Below are 23,844 nucleotides of genomic sequence, written 5' to 3'. Positions count from 1 at the left end.
AGACTTGTGGTTTCAAATCCTTCTTAATACTCCATAACCAAGTACCAAACATGTGAGGTACACTACGAGATCTGAAAAGACCTGAAGCCACTTATATGATAGACCACACAACATGAGCAAGATAACATTCAAAGAACATATATTTTGTGACAGAAACAACAGTTCTTACTGCTTTGCCAATTATGCTTAGCCAGATTATCTTTTATCAGTACTACACTTTGACGTAAGTACTAAAGAAAGATTTTGACTTTGAGTGACACCTTTAATTTCCAAAGGTGTTTGTTTACATTGGGAATATCACAATGAACTAAGGTCAGATAGTGTGACTTCACCGTGAATTGTCCATTCTGGATAAGATTCCAATAAAATTCCTTTTGCTCCTTAGTGAGCACAATATTAACGATTCGAGTAAGTAAAACGTTTCCGCGGGATTTCACTTGACTGTCTAATTTTATTTTCATTAAGATGAAGCAAGAGTGTTTTAGCAATATCAAATGCTTAATAGGTGCAATGTGTTTTAGCAAATGAACAAGATTTGTAGTACATGTCCCAAATTATGGATTTCAAGAGATCCTCTAGCGAACGGCACACTTATGTGGTGCCCTATCCATTTTTTCCTGTACTGACCAACCACACACGGCATGGGAGTAGCTTCCAATTGGAAAAACTGCCGGTTGTCTCCATTTTTCCACGCTCCTTTCGCTATCTTCCAATGGGAAAAATCTGCCGGATAGCTAAATTTGTAGCTACATTTTCGAGTATGCAACTCCTGTACATGCTGCCGTGGTGTCCCCTGAACCACAGGGAAGCAAGGATAACTCTTTGTTTATTGAGCCGCTGCTGGTCCGGCGGGACGCCCTGCTTGTCCTGCACCTTGGCCTTCACGTTAGCGATCGTGTCCGAGGGCTCCACCTCCAGCGTGATCGTCTTGCCCGTCAGCGACTTCACGAAGACCTGCATCTTTGCTCCCGGTCTTGGGCTGGCTTCTCGTTCGCCGGCGGCCGAAGTCGATCGAGATCTTGGGTGGCGGGCGGCGAGTTGTGGAGTTGCTTGCGGTTGGTGGTCGTCACGTGACTCGTGCGGGGAATATATAAGCCTGGCTCGTCCGCGCGGGGTCGTGTACGCCGTCCGATCGGAATGGGGCGGCCGTGATCGAGCCTGAGTCGGACCCGACTCGTGAGCTGGCCCAAACCAACACGCGCGTCGCGGTCGCACGGGACACCGAGGCGCCTGAAACGAGAGGAGAGGAGAGGCGAGGCGGCGCCGGCGCCGAAGGAGAGGGGAGGAAGGGGGAAGAGGCGATGGCGGCCATCGGCTCCTCCAACATCGGCTTCCAGGTCCGTGCGTCGCCTCGCCTCCCGCATGGTGGGTCCATCCCCAGTTCCCCACCACGGTTGCTCTAGGGTTTGATTCGATCTTCGCCTTGATGTGTGTTGCTTGGATTGCTGCAGCTTCTGAAGAAGTCAGGGTGGAAGGAGGGCACCGGCCTCGGGGCGCAGGAGCAGGTCAGTGTCTTGATGCTCGCTTCCTCCCGGCTCAAGATTTCATCTTTCCATTTCCCCCCAATTTAAGTATGTTCTATTTTAGTGGTATTCATTGTAGTTATAGCGTTTATGGTGTGTCCTCAGTGTTGATTGTGTATGTTTTGTAGTGTTACTGCCTTGCTGGTGATATGTATTGTAGGCGGAATTATGAGATTATTGGCGAAATAAATGGTCCCAAATTGTGTAGGCTCTTATAGATCGGGTCGGAGGGTAAAGCGCATGGAGAAATAAGTTTGGTTCCTGGGTCATGATCACTGTAAGAGGACTTAGCTAATGACATGGATTCTGTATCCAAGTTCCTTACCTTAGTTAGCTGTTAAGTCCAAAAGTTCAGAAGGATCTGAAGTTAGCAGTAGTTTGTATAGTTTAAACTGGAACAGTAATCTTTCGCATTGATGGTTTTTTGTTAAGAGTACCACTTAGTTTGCCCAGCTGCTTTTTTTGTTTTTTGTTTTTCTGTTTGCATGCTCACTAGTCTCAATTGTTTGCGAAACAGGGAAGGTTGGAACCTGTGGAGACTCGTCTTAAGAACAATAAGCGTGGTTTAGGTTCTAAAGAACCAAAGCTGAAGCCAAAGGTCGAGGATGATGTTGAAAAAGATCTCAAAAAGCCCAAGGTGAGCTAAGGATAAGATTATTTTAATGCATCCAAATTGTTTGTCATAGCATTGATGTTTGCAATTTCTTCTAAATCTTGAGTTAGAGAGTCTAAGCTAATAATATGGCCGATTTTACAGAAAGAAATGATCTATTGAATACGGGTTACATCTGTAGTACAGTTGAGAAATGTTAACTTGCTTACTGGCTCATAAACATGGTACCTTGCGTTTGTTTCCGTGGAATATTAGCCTGATTTAGTGAACGATAGATAGTACTGTTGTGGTCTTCCACACGCATTTATGCATCTTCAACTGGCTAGTTTTAGTCGACACATTTCTTGAACTGTTTCGAACATGTCGCCATTGTCAGCAGGATATGCCGTCAAAGAAGAGGGCAAAGCTAGCTGCAAAGAGGATACGGAAGATACAAGAAGAGGAGAAGCGTTTACAAGAGAGGGAACTCGAAATGGCTTTCTTCAGGGAATTCTGGCCCGAGAATGTGTAAAGCTGAAACTTAATCCTCGACATTGTAGCTGCTGACCACATCTGATAACGCAATTGTATAGCTTGTCAAATGCTTTGCAAATTTCAACTTTTGTAACCACAATTATACCCTTTTCCACCCTTCCATTCCTGTGCGCCAAAATGTTAACATTGATTTAGTGCATGTTTTCTGCAGAGATGTGCTGTTGTATTACATATGGTTGATTGGTGAAAGTTCACCTAGAATTGTTTGTTATGCTGGATTTCTTTCTCCTTGGCGTTCTTTTACGCCATTTGAACTCATCTTCAGATCAGAATAGTATGCTTTGGCCCCTAGCCCCGACACTTTTACAGTTGGTTCTTTAATGGTACGCTGCACTGTGAAATCAAATCCTATGCCGTGTGCCAAACTGCCAATTAGAACCTTAGTCATACTTACTAATCAATAGCTAGAACATGGAATAAACAGGTTCAAAAGGAGATAACATAGCAGATTGTTGGATGTAATATTTTATATTGAAGATTGTGGGGCCTGGCGTTGCATTTATTTATTTTTAAAAACTTTTCTGTTTCTCTCCTAGCACGCGTAGATCATTAGGCCGTTGAACTTTCGTTTGGTCTCTTCCCGCATTTTGGAGCTGACTTGCAGCTACCAGCCCACGAAGGAAAAGAAATTTGGGGATGGATATTTGGTAGCAGAGGTTGGCATATTAAGTCATTTTAATACTATTATAACATTCTTTAACATTTTTATTATAATATTTTCTATTTTTTCATCTTCAATATCTACTCTATTTCTTACCTTCTACTACTCTCTTTCTACCTTTAGATCTACAGTAAACCTTGCTGTTTCTAATATGATCCACAAATTTGGAGAGGAAGCTTCTCTTTCTATAACACTGTATCACTAGATAAGATATGAATGCGGCAACTCTGAACCTCAAATCTAGCGGCACAGTAGCTGAACAGTGATAGAGGATGGGTTTGCCGGCTCTATTGTAGATGGCCTTACAATATGCTGTTCTAGACCCGAAGAAGGTGAAGATTCTTAATTTGATTGGTGCTGAAAAATTAATTACTCTCTCTGGTCATAAATACTTATCGTTTTGATTAAGATCCGATCAAACTTTTAAAATTTGATTATTAATAGCTTTCAAAATATTTAGTTTAGAAATATAAAAATCACACGTGTAGATTGTCATGAAAAATACTTTCATAATATTATATTTTTATTAGATATTATAATTATATTCTAATAGAAAGTAATGTTCAAAGTTACATGTTGAAAACCGTGAAAAGTCAAAAACGATAAGTATTTATGATTGGAGAAAGTATTTCTGTAGTGTAGTTGAGAGGTAATTGTTGCAAACAGATAAACCAAATCTAGTTAGCAGAAAATGACATGGCATAGAAAAAGCTGCGTGGTTTCATCTATGAAGCGTGCATGTGTCGATAAGCACATTCTAGCTTAGCAGTCTGCGTGTTGATAAGCACATTCTAGCTTAGCATGCTAGCTAGCTTAACATGTCCAGCCCAAAGAAAAATATATTGGTAAGACTCAGCCGCTGTAATACTACCTAGCTTAGCATGCTAGGTTAGGCAAACAGATTGCTGACAATAAGCACCTGAAGGCTCCAGACTGTTGATAATTCAGATGGGCTAACACCATAACCGGGTTACGAGCAAGGTTCACAATATCGTTTGAAAAAAGAAAATCAGATTCGAGCGGTTACCGAAAATTCGGCAAGAATCCGTTCAAAATTCACTCGATCAAATTTGAAATTCGGAAAAAAATCGACAGATTCGCCGTTCGGTAACCGATCGAATTGGACCGCTTACCGAGCGGTTTTACGATAAACCGAACGGATTTTTCGATAACCGTACGCTCGATAACTAAGATATTTTGATCGAAAACCGAGCGATTTGAAGCGGTAAACAAACTGGTTTAGTTGCATTTCTATGAATTTCTAGAAAAATAAAAAAATCATAAAAATCACAAAAAATCATAAAAAAATAGAAACAAATATGGCATAGGATTTGCTATGTTTTGTTTGATCAGAAATTTTTTTTGGCATGGCCTTTGCTATATTTTGGACATTTCCAAAGAAACAAATAGATATTAATAGCAATACGAGGAAGAACATACAATTGTTTTGTTGAATATATGCATACATTACATATGTAGCACCTCAAATTAATAAATATGTCGAATTATCCATACAAATAGATACTAATAGCAATACGAGCATGACCATATAATTGTTTCATCGAATATATACATACACATACGTAGCACCTCAAATTAATAAATATATCAAATTTTCCATACAAAAGCTAAAAACACCATCACATGCCATCCATCAGTACTTACCAAAGTGATGATCGATGCTTAAAATATAGTTTGCATAGTATCCACGCCACTTGCAACCTACGAGATGGGAAAAAATAGTACAATACCATGGTATGGAAATAAAGTAGTTGCAGAAAGTAAATTATCATCACCTTCAGAACTACCAGTTTGGGGGTGATTAAATTCGGTTGTATTGTACTCCTCTGTGGATATGAGAATTATCCGTCGTATAGATAGCAACTCTGCCTTAAACTCTGCCCAAGTTTGGCTCGTTCATGCAGAAGTGGTTGACCATTGTGCTTGCAATATGGTATAAAACTCAGGGTTTTGCCACTCATGGACCCACTAAATAGTAGGTTCTAACTGAGCATTGGGGACAAGATAGTGGTACGAATACGATCCAGAATTACTCTCCATGCCATAGTTGCTGGAATAGCTACCACTATCTTGTGTTCCATCATAGCCACCCTGTATAACATTCCTTTGTGAGGATGAAGCACTGTGATCCTAGTCATGTGTGGCATGCGAAAATTGACTCTTACCAGTTAATTGCACGGGAGCAATGATAGAGGATGGGCATACCGCCTCCCTGACCGTCAGCGTCAGCGATATCTGTCTTTGAGCTGCTGTTATTCGACTCTTGGTAAGTTGGACTCTTTGGGTCACTATCCGTGCTCTCATAGCTTTGCACTTATTTTTTACCCTTACCCTTAATCTTCTTGCTCTTCTTTGGATGTGTCATTTGCTTTTTTCTCTTTTCCGTGTATGTCACTTACCACTTTAGCAGCTCACCGTTGCAAATCTTGTGGGTTCACTGTGTCTGTCACTAGGTGAGTTGACAGGGATATGTCACTGTCCGTCTCCTCCTCATCAAACTCTGGAGCAGCATTTGATCTAACGGTCTCCATCCAGTCCCAGAGCGGATTATCCTCCTCGTTCAATGTGAACTCCATAAGCCGCTAAAATGGATCATCATCAACAATCGATCTAATGCCTACATCCAAATTAGACCACCAGTTCCTCTCACACCTACTAGATGAAGCACACTAAGACACTAGGCGTCTGGCAAGTATCGTTAGTGTAGGTGTAGACGAACCAAACATAGACTATCATTGCATTACAAGTAGGTAAAGTGATATAACGTTTAGAAAAGTAGATAAAGTGATTCAACGGTTAGATATGTCAACGCAATTCGTACCAGGTTGAGTCCTGTTGTCACAAGCCATCCGTGAAGCGAGCGGACCAGCGAACGACAGAGACTTTGTCTGAGATATATAAGGAAATTAATAATACTCATGTGCGTCAGTCCAGTCCAAGAATCACACATGATGGTCACACCATACTCTGGCCATTCTAGCTTTCACTTGTCAAATATCTTCTTCAATGCACTCTCGTTCTCGTCCAGATACTTACCATATATATCCCGGCCAGTTAGAGATGGTACACCCTCGTCTGTTTTAGAACATATGGTCATAAGTCAAAAAGAAAGAAATATAACAACAATAAATTCATTACAAACTTAATCACTCACCACATTTATGTGTTTCTGTCACTGTAGCAACAAAGAATATGTCGTTCGCCATTCTACCAGGAATACCTGAAGTGTGAAAATTTTTGGACCATGCCAAACCAATAGCTTCCTTCGCTTTCTTTCTCTTCGCACTCTATGACCCGGTGTCAATCCTCTGCTGTACAAGGGCTTTTGCTACAGCAACATTGTAATCTCTAACACTTGGTGGTGGCTCCCTAGTTGAAGATGTCCTCCTAAGCATCCTCTTTAATACATTGTCTCTTCTGGCACTTCCACTGCCACCTCCATACTCGTAGGACTCACCTGCCCTACTCTTGAACTCCTCCTCCTCCCTAGACTGAGCCATGACATGCTGCACCGGTTCCTCTTCCGTCTCATCATTATCGTTGTCAAATCTACCTAAACTCTTGCTGACTCTTGCCTCCGAAACATCTCCTTAGACTTTCCCTTCCTCTTATCTCTTGCCCTATCCAGTTCACGTCTGAAATAATCACGCACATCTGGAGGCACCCTATCACAATGTATAACATTCGATCTGCGTCTTGCCAAATGTTCTTTCAAACTTGTGGCACCATCGACTTTCTTTTTTTTATTGTAGTAATTACACCTAAACCCGGGCCAAATTATCCCCGTGTTGCCACACTACATCTCCATCTGCCATCGATTACTCCAAAACAACATATATCATCCTATTAGCACTCCACAAATTCCAACAGTAAGAAAACATTAAACAAAACCAACTACTAGGCGCTAACCAACGCTTTTGGACACTAACTAACCCTAACAAGTAATAACCTAAACACGAACCATAACGGCATAACCGACACTAACTAGTTTGTATCGTCTAGGTTGGAAGAAGAACGCTCAATGGTTAACCTACTAATAATTATGTACATGCATGTTAAATTGATAAACATGTGTTGTCAAATTGCTAGTCATGCATAAATGTCTCAAGAAACAATTAACTTGACCAATATTAACAACTCTTGCCAGTACAAGGTAACAACCGCATAGGGCTAAAATCGGCGCAATAGGGTCAATAACCGAGCGAATCAACCACTAAATCGTCTTAATCGACCACACAACGAACTGCCAACCTCCTAAGAACGATTACCGAACGAATTATATGAAAAATCGCTAGTATATGGGCGGTTACTAAACGAAGAGCTTCGAAAATCACTTGGCATCAGGCGTTCTGCGTTGCTCTTCGAAGGCAGACAGTAACCTCTCAAATGTAATCGACGCTCATCGCTCGATAACCGAAGCTTCAATACCGGATTTCCGCATCACTGTCGTGGATCTGGCCAGTTAGACGACGAATCTTCGATTTTTGCTATGGACAAATGCGACGAGAAAGTGAGCTGTGCACCAACACGAGCTGAACACCAACTTCCCTTATCCATTTCAGCTGGGCCAAACAGATCGATTGCACTGTGCATTCAGCCCTTTTCGGACTTTTATTCATTTTTGGCCTTTTTACGAAATCTCAATCTTTGAGCAACTATTTGATAATGCAAATAACATTTTTTTTAATTCTTTTCACATATACTCTTAGAAATACCTCTATTTTTTAATAAATTTTTTCCTATTTTTTGAGTTTTTTCAAAATCAATTTTGAATTTTTGAATTCAAATTCGGTTGCCGAGCGCATTATGAAACCAAGCAAGCCGGACCGGTAAGGGCATTTTTTAACCCTGTTACGAGCAAGGGTTGCAGTCATAGCTGTGATACATGGTGAACGAAAGAGAAAAACAGAAAAGGAAACGCTTTCAGTGTGGTCTGAAAGAATGCAGAAGAGCTGTCACCAAATTTTGGTGTCTACGGGCGTGTTTGGATGACTGTGACACCAAAATTTTGGTGAGACTAGTTGAGGGCTCAAACCAAACAAACCCCAAGACTTGTCTATACAATAATTATGCATGTCAGGATTATGCGTCAATTTTCTTTTTAAAAAACATGTATACCTCAGCTATGCGCCTAGCTACAACAGCAGCTGCTGGCCACAGCACCAAATCCGTTCATTGGCAAGGATCTCAACTCTGCTGGCTACCTAACAAAAACTGGGCCGTTCCTAGAACGCCAACTCCTCTTCTTCCTGAGCTGTCACCGGCAGTGCACCTTCCGAGGCTGCGTCCCGGAGCTGATTAGCCTTCTCGTTGCTTATGCCAAGCAGGTACTGCAACCTTGATAGCTTATCTGGCTTCGGAATGCCCTTTAAGTAGATGGCATACAGGTCGTCTAGCTCTCCCGGTGTGGGCCATGACAAAGGTTGTGATGCAGGGACAGCAGCGTCGCATGCAAGCATGTCATTCAAAGATGAAAGCTGCAAGGGGAAATGCATAGTTAGCAGACATACCCCATGACATCAATTGAGAATTTCAACACTATAATATCGAAAATGTGGAACTGTTATGGATTAAGCATGCCATACTAAAACGAGAACTGGTCAAGTGTTCAACATTGTAAGTGAGGATACCAAAATATTTGCAACTTGCTACAGCTCAGTAAATTACTGACAGTTAACAGAGCAGTTCTCCTAAAGCCATAATTGTCTCCATTTTTTAGTAGGCACTGAGCACCACGTTCCTGGTTAAGTTATTTGATCTAATGTGCCAGCGACCTATAATAAACAGATCCCGATATGCTTTAAGGTTACTAACAGTATCACACAGATACTTTATTAATGTAGATGGAGGTTCTTTTGTCTCCATATAGAAGCACTTCTAGGCTTCTAGCAGTCAACAAAAATTTCCCGAGAAACAAATGTAAGTAGCGGATAAAGGGTGCATTTAGTACATACCACATCATCTCTCTTCTTCTGCCGAAGCAAGGCGATAGCCTGAACAAGGGAGTTCTCCAACCTAACCTTTGCAATATCCTGAACAATTGACTTGGCCTTCTCAGCACTTATGATGAGATCAGCTGGGATCTTTACATACACTTCCTCTTCATCAAAATCCCCAGTGCCTGATGAAAAGATCTCATCAACAGTTTTCCTATAAATGCTTTCTCGCAGTGGTTGTGCAATCAAGCTATCCAGTTGGAAATTTGCGTTTCTCAATCCTCGGACCTGCTGTATACCAATCTGACCTCGAGCAACAGAAGCTTCGATTGCAGAAGACAACTTCGTAGTTGTGATATTCTTAATTATTTTCTGTGCATATTCTGTAGGCAAACCAACCTGCTTCTGAATCTTTGCAAGCTGGTCAGCCTTGGCCTCTGTTAATTTCCCATCAGCTAGAATTACTTCTGCCTGTTGCACAAAAGCTTTCTCTGAAAACTTAATGTGAACATCTTGAGCTTCTTTGCGGGTTAATCCGAGTATGTCTCCCAATTGCTTTAGCATTAAAAACTCTGAATTGTCCTTCTTCGTGGAGATTGCTGTTCCAAATGATACGTTAGTCGTCTCCCCAGTGATACAGAACATCAAATATGTCTCGTACAGCTCAGCCCTGTCTCTCAATGGAAGGTCATCCTTGAGGGTTATCTCTTTCTGACTTGACTTTCTCAGCCTGTCTTTGAGCTCTTTATCAGGTCTAGTCTTTCTCAATGTCTCCAGGGATTCCCATTCATATTCATCATCCTCTCCCTCAGATTCTGAGGCCGCGATTGATGCTTCAGTTTCAGCAGTTGGAGATGGCTCTCCTTTAATGGCAGCTAAAAGCTCACTAACAACAACAGTGTTGAAGGAAATTAACTTTTTCAGCTCCTTAGCAGTTTCAATGCGGTTCCCAGCTGCTTTTGCTCTCTGAATGTAGCTCAGGAATAACTTCCGTACCTGATCATTTGAATGTGGCAACTTAGAACAGTGAATATTATTTTGAAAGAATATAATGTTTATCAGAGATCAGAAGAAAGTAAGCCAGCATAGGGAAAAAAATTCATTTTTGAAGGAAAAATACATACTGCTTTACTAAAGATCGCCATGGCAGCCTCCTTTTTCAAGTTTAGACTTTGTGCTGCCTTCCTAACAGCCTCTCGTCTATCAGCATCATACCCATCGACAGATGCAATGGCTTCCTTGACAACCTGCAATGTCCTAGCAAATGTAAGAACACTGATATACAAGCCACCAACTTTGCCTCAATAAGATATGGAACAAAACAAGACTTGCAGAGTAGTTGAACAAAAGATACCACCAAAAGATTAGTATCACCTTTTCGAACAATTGGCCACAGATCTCAGTATGAGCAGCATCCACAGTTTCTTGAGGGATACAGAGACGGACTTGAAATGCCATCAAAGCTTCCACTTCCTCCTTGCCCAACTCTCCATCAGCTACAAACTGCTGAAGCTTCTGTCTGTAAATGTCTGAAGCTCAAAGCAGCATTAATACACATAGATAATTTGATATTCCGACTATAAAGTGAATAGTGGAAAAGCCAGAAATTTTTTATATTAAAGCCTGTGATATTGTAACTCGGAATGGCTTAGTTTTATGGTATTTATACAGATAATTTACAGTGCATCGGTATATGGACATGGATGACAGGCTACTTTTGGTCAAAATATTTTTGGCATAACCTTTCACTAGTGAAAACTCATCCCTGATCAGAAGCAATACAATCCAGGCGAAACAAACAGACAGTTGTCTTTCTACAAATATATTTTGTACAGTTAAGGTACAACTTTGACAACCGCACTCTAAAATAACAAGGAAGCAGTATCAGCATGACAGCGCAGAATCCTATACTAGGTCAAAGAGATATAAGCTACCACAGAGCCATTTCACAAAACCACTTATCTGTTTGGCTCATGATTTCCAGGTGGTCACGACAGGTACGCTGTGAAAGAAATGTTGCAATAAGAAAAGGTGTCGAGATGATACCTTCATGCATCTTGCTAGCAAGTTCAGGATCAAATTGTAACTTTTCGCAAAGAATTTGAAGGAATGCTGCTTTGCTGGGGACTGACGCCAAGTCGCTGTTAAACGATTTAGCAAGTGTCTTTCTGTATATGTGAGCTTTGACATCAGACGAGATTCCTTCTGCTTCACGCTTCCCCAGTCCAAATATATTTCTCAGTTCATTCAAAGGAGCAAGCTGCATTTTTTTCATCACAGAAAGATTTTTTGTTAATATGCTACCCAATAAAACATATTGCTATGGGCATAAGGCATGCGCACAAATACAAGATGGTGACGATGATCTATTATTTTGAAGAGCCAAAATAATGCAGCCTTGCAAAGTTGCACTGATCTACTCAAATCAATCTAATTTGCCGATTAGGCTTATTTCAATTTGCCATTTCACCAGAATTTGTAGGGGTCCAGGGGATCATTTCAACTTCACATTACACAAGCAACATCAGTAAACTAAACATAATGGAAACAGAAGATACATGGAATCACCTTCTCATCATCAACGATTCCATCTGAAAGTACTTCTGTAGCATAGGCCTTGAAGAGTATCTTTAGATCATCAGCCCTCCTATCATGATCATACTCTCCAACTATGCAGGCCAAGCACCAAAAAACAATCTTAAATAAGGTCCAGCTCATTAAAATATGATTCCAAAAAGCTTTACCATTTTACCTAACGAAACAGGTCCAAGACCACGAGCGAATCGATCAGCTTGAGGGTGCTTGCTTAATATTGTAAGCAAGCTATTAAATTTAATGACACTCTTCACTTCTTCAACAGCCTGTGTTAGACTATCCCTGCAATCAAATGGTTCAGCAGTAAGGTAAATCCACCCATGCTCTGAAATCGTATATTCCAAGTCTATAAATTCAGAGGGTTGTCTACTCCACAAGGATTCATAATTTTGCTAATTACATGTCAAGAGTTCATGCAATTTCTTAAATATCATCATGGTCTTCTCACGTTCCATTGGAAGGCAGATGGCTCAGCTACTCTAATAGTAGCTAAATACTCCCTCTACTAGTAAAAACATATCTATATATCGAATATAACCTATTCACTTTTCATAACAACATGCTACCTGATAGTTTATATGAATGGAGTTCAAGTTCAGAAGCTAACTAGAGATTTGAGAACATATGCAGTTGCCCATGATAGACAAGATAATGTTGAATGCATGCAAGGACAATAACACTTCATAACAACATGACAGGGTCATGTGTGGGAAAGGTGGCACATGATGGATGATCTCTAATTTTAAACAGGGGATAAAAGGTGGATTATTACTCATTGCTACTTATAAAGTACTTTGGAATAAAATGAGGATTATCACTCATTGCTACTTATAAAGTAATTTCCTCCATTGTATATGACTAAAATATCTACCAAATTACAAACCTATATATCAGGTTTCACAAAAAATGGTTATGCCCTTAGAACCATTAGCTACTTAGCTTATAGAACATAACATCAGGTTTGCATGTATGTTGTCAAATAATGAAATCTGGTAGCACACTTTGCCATAGATAAGTAGGTTTCATACGGTATACGCGACTTCAAGATGCCTAAAGCTGATGAAATGTTTTCTTGAACTAGCTTCTTCGCATGGTCCCTGAACATCTCAGCAGCAATCTGCAAGAAATATTAAAAATTTAGGACATGTTACTTAACAACAAAACATGTTTAGATTGATGTCATTTGTCTTTTCCCAGCATACTTAGATCAATGCCAATAATCAAATATAGTAACCTTTTTATTTTTTGTCTAGACTCTCGACCAGTGTGTGTGTATAATTAGCATGCTATATGGATAAGTGACATTGTGCTCCAAGTACTGATGACGATTTAAAACCAAAAGAAGTAAAAACAAATGAGCAGGAGTAGATTTTTTCGAAGAAAAAGGCTACCTCGTCCGAAAGTTTATATGCAAGTTGTGCTCTCCTTACATCAATGAGAGTGCCTATGTCAAGACCTAGAAAAAGAGAACATTTTGAGTTGAAAGTGTTCACGAGATGCAATAAGAGAGATACAAAGCAATGGATATAACAACAGAAATTACAATTGCTATCCGTATGATGTGCTACTCTAATCAATTTGATAAAGCAAATCTTGTAAGCATAGCATGACTTCACAATGGAACTAAGGACTACAAAAGATACATGTTCCAGCAGTAGTGTAGTACCTCTCCCAACAGACTTGAGCTGAGATGAGTATAAACTTTTGGCGTTTTCCCTCATAGCAATATCGATCTGGAAAACAAACATATACACAATGTCAAACTAGACATACTGAAAAATAAAAGCCATCGCCAGATTAACAAGGAACGGCAAGGCAGCTCAAAAGACATGCTCCAAAATATGAACAAAAAGCATCTGAGACATATGTGTGGCCATCTAGTGCAAATGGCAGACAACCTGTATTATGACATTATCAACAGAAATGCTCAAGTTTTGGCGGTGCTAGTAAAAAAGAGATATTTTATATCGCATGGACCAGCTGTCTTTTTCGTTCCCTGTGGAGTGGAGCTTCAAATGTCGTTTGTGTGAGTAATATCACATACACTACATCTTCGTAAAAAGGGAGATGCCCATAGGGGCACCAAATATGAACTAACAACATATCTGTACATATTAAAATTGGCCACAATGAAATACGGACATCAAAATACTTCAATAGCATTACAATTTACATTTTGTTCCTAACAATTTAATAATGATATTTAGCAGCCTAACTTGCATGCTGGAGACCATGGCAAGTCGAAAAGAACGGTATTATTTGGACCATAGGTAGAAGTGGCATCGACAGTTTAGGAACAATTTGGCCAAACCCTCTAAATATCCAGCATCAAGAACAGTATGACACTATGCATAGAGCAAGCCTATGAATTATCATATGTTAAGAGATCTTTCATAACCATAGAGGCAATATTGTAAGAAAATGGACAAAATTAGATTTCAAAGTTCAAAGTTCAGAACACATAATAGAATGTCATACTCAAGGTAGCCTTCTGCTTTCTCCATAGATCAAAGCATAGCATTGAGACAAGGTATGCAGAGAATAAGGTAATAAGCAAAAACTATTTTATAATAAAGTACCTGAGAATCAGTCACCCCGAAAAGACGTTTCCATGGAAGTAGGAATGCAGATGCGTCTCCGAAGACAAGATTTGACACATATATTAACTTTTGAAATGCCTGCAAAGTATTTACCATGGTTATAATCAGGGTCAACAGAAAAATCTAAGTACGTAATTCATGCATCAAAGCATAAATACTTACCCTCCTTTGTTCCATGTCAGCATCACGGTCCCTTGTTTCTAGCCTCTCCCTGTATATGCGTCTACCAATCTATTTACAAGAAGCAAAGTAAAAGGAATTAGGTTATGGGCATAAAACAGAGTAAATGTGAAAATTGAAGACTAAAGCAACAAGAACATATGGGACAGATAGTAAGATATAAAAGAGTTTGGATCAGGAAGCAATACCTCCATGTGCATGTTAGCAGCATCTACATCATCGAGCCCAAGAGCTCTTTTGAATTTTATAATAGCCTCAACCTCAGTACCTTTGAGATCTTCATCTCCTGGAGGAAGTACTGAGTAAACAAATCTGCACAAAAGCATGGCCGGGACAAGGATGAGCAAATAACCGATGTTCCGGAGGGTCAAGCCTCTTGAAGAATAATATCGCATGACCAAAAGGCTGATATGAGAGTTATTTTGCAATAAAAAGCATGAATTCAGGTGACTATCCATCCACAAAACAAACACCACCGCCACCACCAAATGAGCTTGGTATTTACTAGGGTTGTGATCCTGTTGACATTGGCTCTGGCCACAGTAGGACTATAAGTGGAGGAAAACGTCGGAATAATGGTGATGTACTGCAGCAAGACAAGGCACAACAGCAGTTCAGCACTGAAAAGTCTCTGCAGGACAGGGCAACAACTACAGCAGCATCTGGCAGCCTAGTGTGCATGTGCAGTCCAAGTCCAGAAAGGATTCTGGGAGAAGATTAGTGCCCATGTCAGAGAATAGGAAGAAGAATAGAAGGATTGCATAGGTGTTCAGGAATTGGAGCACATGACTTAGCAGATAAGACTATAGGGAGAATATGAAAGTCAATTTGTACCTAATAGAACCAGGAGAAGAGGCAAGCATGTTAAGTATAGAAGGGATGTATCAGGCAAGCAAGATCTTTCACAACTCTATTTGCCTCCCTCGACCCCCTAGTTCTCTCATCCAAATCCATTGTCTAATCTCGCTTCTAATACCCCCTCATCGCCTTCAAGCCGTGCCATCTATACTTCCTATGTGCGGTAGTTCTCCCAGTGTAAACCAATGTTCATGTCGATTAGGGCATCTGTTAATTGTACATATGAATGTACAATCGTAATAACTTGCCCAAATCCCCTAATATAGTTAAAAGCATTCAAAGACTAATTGATCCTTAATATAGTCTGTAGTGTAGATGAGCTACTGAAAGAAGAACATTTTGATGGGAAGATTATGACTTTTTTTGTAATTGTTTGCAACAACCTTCGTGCCTCCAACAATCCAACTGGTAGTAGGATGGAGGGTGCAACAGGTAGTGAACGGTGAATAACATTGCCAACTATGCCACCTAATACTGCCATTAAGGCCTGTAAAAGTTACAAGCCACCATGCCATCTAATACTGCCAATTTTTCAAGGATCTAATACTATCATTTGACCACCTAAAAGTTGCAAACTAAGTCTTCTCACAGATAGTTTAGTTAGCAAATTAATCATGTAAAACCATTAATTATATGATATATCTCAACCAAAGATTTTTGTACCCACCAATTTGCACAGGGCAGCTTGCAGAGAAGGACCGTTTGGTGATATCATGAAACTTATGTCACAAAAATATACAGAACTAGTTACAAGGAATACTGTTTACACACTTTAACTGGCATGCAAGAAAGTTTAAGATGAACTATACAATTAACTGTGGGTTGGAACAAACAAAAACTTCGTACAGGAAGTGTAAAATGATAGTAGGCAACAAAACTGGCATTATTCAATTATAATATTGTCAGTTTACTGCAAAGGTAACTTTCAATATCCGTAGAAACTTATAAATGCTTGCCAGTTGCTGAAAGATGGAAGTTTATTCAAGAACTAATTCAAATGAGTACCACAAAAGCTACTCCCCCAACAACACAAAAGTGCCATTATAGGATGTTTTCAGATGTGTGGTTAAATCTTAATCACTTGTACCAATATTATCTTCCTAAATGTCTAGATTCGTAAACAGGCCAGCCATATGGACATGATATGAATACATATGTCACTAAAAATACTTTTGTAATATTTCATATCAGTGAAGTAATGCCATATACAACTATATTGGCCTAGAGACTATTTTCTGGCCGCTATGTGCATGCCCATGTTCACAAGCATTGGTGTCAGCCGAAAAGCATCAAGGGCATCAAGAAGCTCACCTGGCATACAAATCGCAGAGCTCTGCTTTGAAGGCTGCATCCTGTGTACTAACCCCATATCTAAAGAAGGAATGAATCGTAAGATTATGGAGAAAAGAGAAGAGTTGCATCGAAAAATGCAAGTCTTAACAGGAACTACTGTATAGTTCACGTTTTCCACAAGACAATATATCAGCTTCCATGCGTGATTAGCAATACTTCACAAATTCTATACTGCTTCTTTTACCAAAACAAGTAAATTAGCCTAAACAAATTTACCAGTATCCCAACAACAAATGGGAGCTTCAAAAGTAAATGACCAAATAAACAATAGTGTGTGGCCAACAAAAAAAGCGCATATCACAACGGCGTGAGAGAAAAAAAAAATCCCAAATGCACCGGACTTGATTTTAACAAGCTGGATGTCTAGTATGAGAACAACGATCATTCATTCAAGTCCTAACACAACAGAGCTCATAGAAGGAACCAGTCCGATATTTTTAGTAGCACTGCAGTAGCTCGAACGCCATTCAAGCATAAACGCAATGCAGCAACCACAGTCGGAGCAACCCATCCCAAACTCACTTCTTCGCGATGGCCTCGACCTCGCCGTTCTCGAGCTTGGTGGGGTCGTCGTGGCCCGCGACGTAGTTGTGCAGCCCCACGGCGGCGACCTCCGGCACGACGGAATTCACCGCCGCCGCGCCAGCCACGCTGGCCGCGCCGAGCACGGCCGCCCCCGCCACCGCAGCGGCGCGGGACCCGCCACCCGCGCGGAGCCCGATGCCGTACCCCGCCGCCACGGCCGCCGCGGCGACGGCCAGCTCCGCTGCCGTCCGCGCCGCGGGCGGCAGCGCCTCCACCAGCGGCTGCACGCCCGTCAGCTCCCTCCGCCCGCTGAACACCTCCTCCCCCGCGGACGCCGCGCCCTCGCCCGACGCCGCCACGCGGAGCCGGAGCCGGAGCCGGAGCCGTGCGGCGGTGGGTCGACGAGGGGGGAGGCGGAGGAGAGGGAAGGGTTTAAGCGGGGAGAAGAGGAGGAGCGGCGGGCAGGCCCCGGGTGCAAGCGCGCGCGGCGAGGGCTTCGCGGAGGCGAGCCGCAGCTCCATGCTCGCGAGAGATCCCTGCTGCCTCGCGGATGGGCGTGGCGCGCGGGGTGTCCTTCTCCTCGGCGGCGGCGGGGTGGGTGGATGGGGGAGGGTGGCGGAAGAGGAGGGGGCGCGACGCGGGCGAGCCTGAGGAGGGCAGCGGATAGCGTTGAGATGCGATTGGTGCGGCGCGGGCGGGGATGGGGACGGGGGCGGGGCCCCCGCCGTGATCCCTCGCCCATTTCAGGGGCGCTCCGTGGCCCGGCACGGGGACGGATGGCTCGCTCGCTGCTGGCTGCGGTTGCCCGGCAGGGTTGTGGGTGCTGATGGATGCGTGTGTGGTTTTGTGCTCTCAATTTTTGCCTCGTCTGGTTTGGAAATTGGAAATGTTCTTGTTCCTGGATGCAGGAAAAGGATTTGGGTTGGGTTGGGTTGGCCGTCTATGGCTATGGCATCTCGCGATTGCTATCGGTAGGATTTACATGTATTATTCGGTGGTGTTTTCTTTGCTTTTTCTTTTTATGTTAAGAATTCGAGCGGCGATAGTTTTCAGTATCGTTACTCGTAGCTATCTCTTTCTACGAGATTATTATTTTCTGTTATGATTTTGATCGTCAAACCATCGTTGTTCTTGTAGAGATGAAGATCAATTCTTTTTAACCTCTTCTACAATATTACAAGATTTTATGAGTTTATTTATACCATGTATTGTTTCGTACGATGCGACAAGATAAGTGGCTATGAGATTTACAGATTCTTTTAATACCGTGTGTTTGTTCTGTAAGATACGATAAGATGACACTAGTAGGTGAAAGCTTACAGTGTTTTATATATCCTACAAGATGATTATAGTTAGTATGCATATACATTTGATTAAAATATGATACATGTTTCCAAGGATGTAATAAAGTTTTTTATGTGATTTTATCATGGAGTTATTTTACTTTCACTAAAAGTATTTCGTTCAACTTTCACCCATCATCTTCCATGTAGACATGGTCATTGGGACTTGGATGTCATTCTCATTTCTTGAGCCACTGTGCTTTTTCTCCAACCTATCGATGGACCATCGAATTTGATACTCAATCATCATGCCTAATTACCACATATTATGCAGGATTTTAATGATATTACTGTGACAAAATTTCTCATCTAAGCGTGTAAAATCCCTTCATATTTTTGCATTATGGTCTAGCCTGACTCCAACGTACGTCTACCAAAAGAAATAAAAAATATCTCTCACGTTTCATATTGTAGACTGTTGAAATAGGATTGATTGTCTAGGTTTTTGGAAATAATTTAAATGTTGAAGTAAATCGGTTTGTGCATAAAATTTAATATTGTATCAGAGGTATAGGGCTAAATTTAAATTAGCTGGTGCCATTCATAAGAGAAATATTTTCAACAGTTGGGGTGGACCAAAAGAGTCTCCAGATGGAACAAGTTCCAGCCATGTCGTAAGCTACACTGGGCTAACGCTTACGATGTGAAAGTGAAATGTTGGACTATGAATACAGTGAAATTGTTGCTGAACATTTCCTCGGTACCCCTTAGAACAGAAGTTTGAATAGACTGATGTCGTTTCAACAGCTTCAGGTCCATTTGGAAGCTGGTTTTTTCCCCTAGAAACATATGGGAACTAAATTGTCCGCAAAAGAAAGCATACAAAATTTCCTACATTATGCCAAACAAGAATTTCTATGGTGAAATGTTTGGTGCATGGAACTCAATGTAATCCTTCTATTTCTTGTTCAATGCACCAGGGGCTTACAGAAGTTACTGCAAGTTTTTTTAACCCACGTCAGTTAAAACATGAAGCAATGAACGCAGAGGCAACAGTATTAGAAATCAGAATCCAACAATTCAGTTTCTACTTTCTTTTGGCCAAAAAAGAAAAGAAGAAACGAAAATACAAGGGGCCCTGGCAGTGGCCCCTACATGTCAGCGTCATTAGCTTCTTGTCCAGCGCTCATCCACACAGATCTTCAGAGAGAATGGCTTCAGTGCACCCCAAGAGCCACGCAATCACAAAGCATGCTGCTTCTTTTTCGAATCCTGTTTTCATTAACGAGTTAACGGAATTAACCAGTACAACCACATAGAATAGAAGTTTTAGACCCAAATACAGACACATCAACCTACCCAGCTCCAGAACACATCAAAAGATACGAAAGACTAACCAAGTTCATCAACCCAGAACATACCAGACCACTGTCTCAGAGCACTACTTAACACCATCCAAAAGAAAAGGCATGATGCTTCTTTGAAGCCTGAAAGAGATGACAGGATTGCAAAAGGAAAAGATAAAAGGGAGAAAAGATAAAGACGAAGACGGTTTCTGATTCTCTGCATTCCTTTCCGTCTTCGTCTTCTTTAGCCAGCCAACTACCAAAGCGTAAAGGCCTGGCTGCTCGTAGGAAGAGCAGAGTTCAGCCTCACGGTGCGTCTCGTCAGTCACGCGCCGCCGCGGGTCTATCAGATCCCAGGATTCCCAGCCGTCCATCTCCCTCGCCCCACCGTCCATCGGTTGGTGCAACTGCCCGATCAAGGCAGCAGATTGCACCGCAAGCTGTAAACCTGCCTAAATTTTCTCGAGCGAGTGATGAGTGATGACTCGACGCAAGAACTTGGCTGTGTGTATCATCCAGTCTTGCATGGCACAAAAATAACATATAGATATTTGTTGGACGTGTTACAAGTGGTATTAAAGTCAAACTCTCATTATGATCGCCACATATCAGCGCTTAAGTACCAAGATACATTTTCCCAATTTTTCCCCCTTGGCCACCGTGGAGCTTGTTCTTGAAAAAGTTAGTGGATATGTGCAAGAGCATATCTAAAGCATGCAAATTTTACAGTCGTTCTTAAGAGTGGAATTACGCGTGGAACAGATGCAACCCCAAATATAGCCCGCTGAGCTCGGGCTACTGGAAATGTATGTTTAGTTTGGTCAAGTTATATTATTCTAGTCCCATTAGTTCCCTTTTTTTTTAAGCAAATGCCCGGTTAAATTTTAGTTTAGTCCTGCTTTCGCCTATGGCTGTGTATAATCAGATGTACACCCTTTCTGTCGATAAAATAAAATATAATTTGGAAAACAAAAATGTAAATGAAGGAAGAAAATATCGTATATATAAAGATGGAATAGTAGTATGCTTCTCAACTCCTCCGGTCTCAACCAATTCAGCACTGGGGTTTGTCAGCTGAGCTCTTCTCCCACACTCCACCTGCATCCATCCGGATCGGTTAGCCCGTCGTCCCGGCAACCGCGACCGAACTGCCGAGATGTTCACGTCGAATCCACCAAATCCAGCTCGCTCCTGCTACCAGCACGCACCACGGCCGCCTACTACCACCCGGCGTCTGTCTCCGAGTATTCTTATCATGGTTTCTTTCTCTGCGCGCAGCCTCCCTTGCCTTGCACATCTCGGCAAGCATCCTCCTGCTGCAAGGATCGATCAATTTTAAATTTATCACCCTGATCGGTGGAAAGGAAGGTCTCTTCATGCATGCTACCTGACGCTAGTTTATGATGGAGGACGCCATGAGCCGGAGCAAGTGTGATCGGCGAAGGTGCCAGCTATGGCCGTGGCTGGTGGCTTCTTGGGTTCTTGCGGTGATGGTGGTGGAAGGAGGTGCGGAGGTGACGGAGGCTAATCTGGAGGAGCGCCGCGACGAGCGGCGCGACCTGTTGGTGCTGCGAGACACGCTGCGGTCGGCGCTGGACCTGCACTCCAACTGGACGGGCCCGCCGTGCCACGGCGGGCGGAGCCGGTGGCACGGCGTGTCGTGCGACGGCGACGGGCGCGTGGTGGGCGTGGCGCTCGACGGCGCGCAGCTGACCGGCACGCTCCCTCGGGGCGCGCTCCGCGGCGTGTCGCGGCTAGCCACGCTGAGCCTGCGCGGGAACGCGCTCCACGGCGCGCTCCCGGGGCTCGACGGGCTGGACCGCCTCCGCGCCGTCGACCTGTCCAGCAACCGGTTCTCGGGCCCCATCCCGGTCGGGTATGCCACGTCGCTGCGCTCCCTCGTCCGGCTCGAGCTCCAGGACAACCTGCTCAACGGTACCGTCCCGTCGTTCGAGCAGCGCGGTCTCGTCGTCTTCAACGTGTCCTACAACTTTCTCCAGGGCGAGGTCCCGGGCACCCGCGCGCTGCGGCGGTTCCCCGTGAGCGCATTCGACCACAACCTCAGGCTCTGCGGCGAGGCCGTCAACGCTGTGTGCCGGGAGGGGCCGCCGTCAGCCGCTGGAAGCAGCAGCGACAATCCGGCCGTCAGGCCGGCTAACGACATCGATCGGGCAGCACGGAAGCCCATGCGATTCAGGCTGGCAACGTGGAGCATCGTCGTGATCGCTCTCATCGCCGCATTGGTGCCATTCGCGGCTGTGCTCATCTTCCTGCACCACAAAAAGAAGACCCGGGAGGTCCGTCTCGGCGGCCGCGCCGGTGCCGCAGGTGACACTTCACGTCACTGCCTAATTCTTATCTTCTCTGCCACGTTCTTGAGTCCTGACAGAGACTGTTGCTTTGTGAGATGCAAAGTGACAGGAGCAGGGGACATCAAGGACAAGGCGGAGCAAGGCCGGGGGAGCGGCAGCCGGAGCACGGACTCCGGCAAGAGCGTCGAGCTGCAGTTCTTCCGTGCAGACAGGGCCAGCTTCGACCTCGACGAGCTGTTCCGGTCCACGGCGGAGATGCTCGGCAAGGGCCGGCTGGGGATCACGTACCGGGTGACACTCGACGCCGGCCCCGTCGTCGTTGTGAAGCGGCTGCGCAACATGGCGCACGTGCCACGCAGGGACTTCACGCACACCATGCAGCTCCTGGGCAAGCTCCGGCACGAGAACGTCGTCGACCTCGTCGCGTGCTTCTACTCCAAGGAGGAGAAGCTGGCCGTGTACGAGCACGTCCCCGGGTGCAGCCTCTTCCAGCTGCTGCATGGTACGTCCGTCCGTCCGTACGCGTGCGTGCGTCGCACCTGACGGCTGACACGATCGCACTGAAAACTTTGCTCTGCTTGCGCGTGAGCAGGGAACAGAGGCGAGGGGAGGACGCCGCTTCCGTGGCCGGCGAGGCTGTCGATCGCGAAGGGCGTGGCCCGCGGGCTGGCGTACCTGGACCAGTCGCTGCCGTACTTACACCGGCCGCCGCACGGCAACCTCAAGTCGTCCAACGTGCTCATCCTCTTCGCCGCCAAGAGCAAGCAGCAGCAGCAGGTGGTACCCAAGCTGACGGACCACGGCCTCCACCCGCTGCTCCCGCACCACGCGCACCGGCTGGCCGCGGCAAAGTGCCCGGAGTTCGCGCGCGGCGGCGGCAGGCGGCTGTCGTCCCGCGCCGACGTGTACTGCCTCGGGCTGGTGCTGCTGGAGCTGGTGACGGGGAAGGTGCCCGTGGAGGAGGACGGCGACCTGGCGGAGTGGGCGCGGCTGGCGCTCAGCCACGAGTGGTCCACGGACATCATCGACGTGGAGATCGTCGGCGACCGGGGCCGCCACGGGGACATGCTGCGGCTCACGGAGGTCGCGCTGCTATGTGCCGCCGTCGAGCCCGACAGGCGGCCCAAGGTGCAGGACGTCGTCATGATGATCGACGTGATCGCCGCCGGGGAGGGGCCGGAGCTAGCCGGACATTGAGCTCTCCAACGGTGCAGCGTCGGATGATCGACATGGTCTTCTTGGTTTCAAACTTGGATGATTTGTATCTTGTAATCGCTTTTCGCTTTTCTTTCTCTCTCTCTTTCAGATGTAACATTGTAATCGAGCAGGAAGTACGCCAATGCTCCCTAATCGATTGCTTTGGTAGTACATCAGAGAGAAGGATGTAAAATTCATTTGTTACTGCAGAAATTTATAGTTACAGCAAAAAAACTGCAGAAATTTATAGCCAGGTGGGTTGGTGGTGTGCACTACGAGTTGGTAGAAAGTAGAAACACCTCATGCA

At 43.9% G+C, this 23,844-nt stretch overlaps 3 protein-coding genes across 5 annotated transcripts; 2 read left to right on the top strand and 1 right to left on the bottom strand.

The window, feature by feature from the left end:
* Window positions 1-936: 936 nt before the first annotated feature.
* On the top strand, window positions 937-2,881 carry LOC133907365 (uncharacterized). Of its 3 annotated transcripts, none has more exons than XM_062349389.1 (4): window positions 937-1,337; window positions 1,452-1,505; window positions 2,041-2,160; window positions 2,516-2,881. In XM_062349389.1, the coding sequence occupies exons 1-4, from the start codon at window positions 1,302-1,304 to the stop codon at window positions 2,645-2,647; spliced, it is 342 nt and encodes a 113-aa protein (XP_062205373.1). In that variant the 5' UTR covers window positions 937-1,301; the 3' UTR covers window positions 2,648-2,881. The 3 variants fall into 3 exon arrangements, with proteins under 3 accessions (XP_062205373.1, XP_062205374.1, XP_062205372.1); XM_062349390.1 differs by having other exon boundaries at window positions 961-1,365; window positions 2,513-2,881; XM_062349388.1 differs by having other exon boundaries at window positions 968-1,337; window positions 2,513-2,881.
* Window positions 2,882-8,381: 5,500 nt separating this feature from the next.
* Window positions 8,382-18,135, bottom strand: LOC133907356 (protein TIC110, chloroplastic-like). Its single transcript, XM_062349380.1, has 15 exons — window positions 17,397-18,135; window positions 16,833-16,892; window positions 14,852-14,975; window positions 14,646-14,714; window positions 14,463-14,561; window positions 13,550-13,616; window positions 13,275-13,339; window positions 12,912-13,000; window positions 12,041-12,165; window positions 11,857-11,957; window positions 11,335-11,548; window positions 10,663-10,817; window positions 10,413-10,535; window positions 9,307-10,284; window positions 8,382-8,829 (listed from the first exon to the last, which is right to left on the bottom strand). Exons 1-15 carry the CDS (start codon window positions 17,918-17,920, stop codon window positions 8,578-8,580), a joined length of 3,045 nt encoding a protein of 1,014 aa, XP_062205364.1. The 5' UTR covers window positions 17,921-18,135; the 3' UTR covers window positions 8,382-8,577.
* A 2,938-nt stretch (window positions 18,136-21,073) lies between these two features.
* LOC133907357 (probable inactive receptor kinase At3g02880) lies at window positions 21,074-23,799 on the top strand. Its single transcript, XM_062349381.1, has 3 exons — window positions 21,074-22,356; window positions 22,444-22,842; window positions 22,933-23,799. The coding sequence occupies exons 1-3, from the start codon at window positions 21,429-21,431 to the stop codon at window positions 23,535-23,537; spliced, it is 1,932 nt and encodes a 643-aa protein (XP_062205365.1). The 5' UTR covers window positions 21,074-21,428; the 3' UTR covers window positions 23,538-23,799.
* Window positions 23,800-23,844: the final 45 nt, after the last annotated feature.

The sequence above is a fragment of the Phragmites australis genome, chromosome 24 (genome assembly GCF_958298935.1).
Source record: "Phragmites australis chromosome 24, lpPhrAust1.1, whole genome shotgun sequence".
Lineage (NCBI taxonomy): Eukaryota > Viridiplantae > Streptophyta > Magnoliopsida > Poales > Poaceae > Phragmites > Phragmites australis.
Note: the sequence above shows the minus strand (reverse complement) of the source record. Positions and strands in the feature narration are given on the sequence as shown.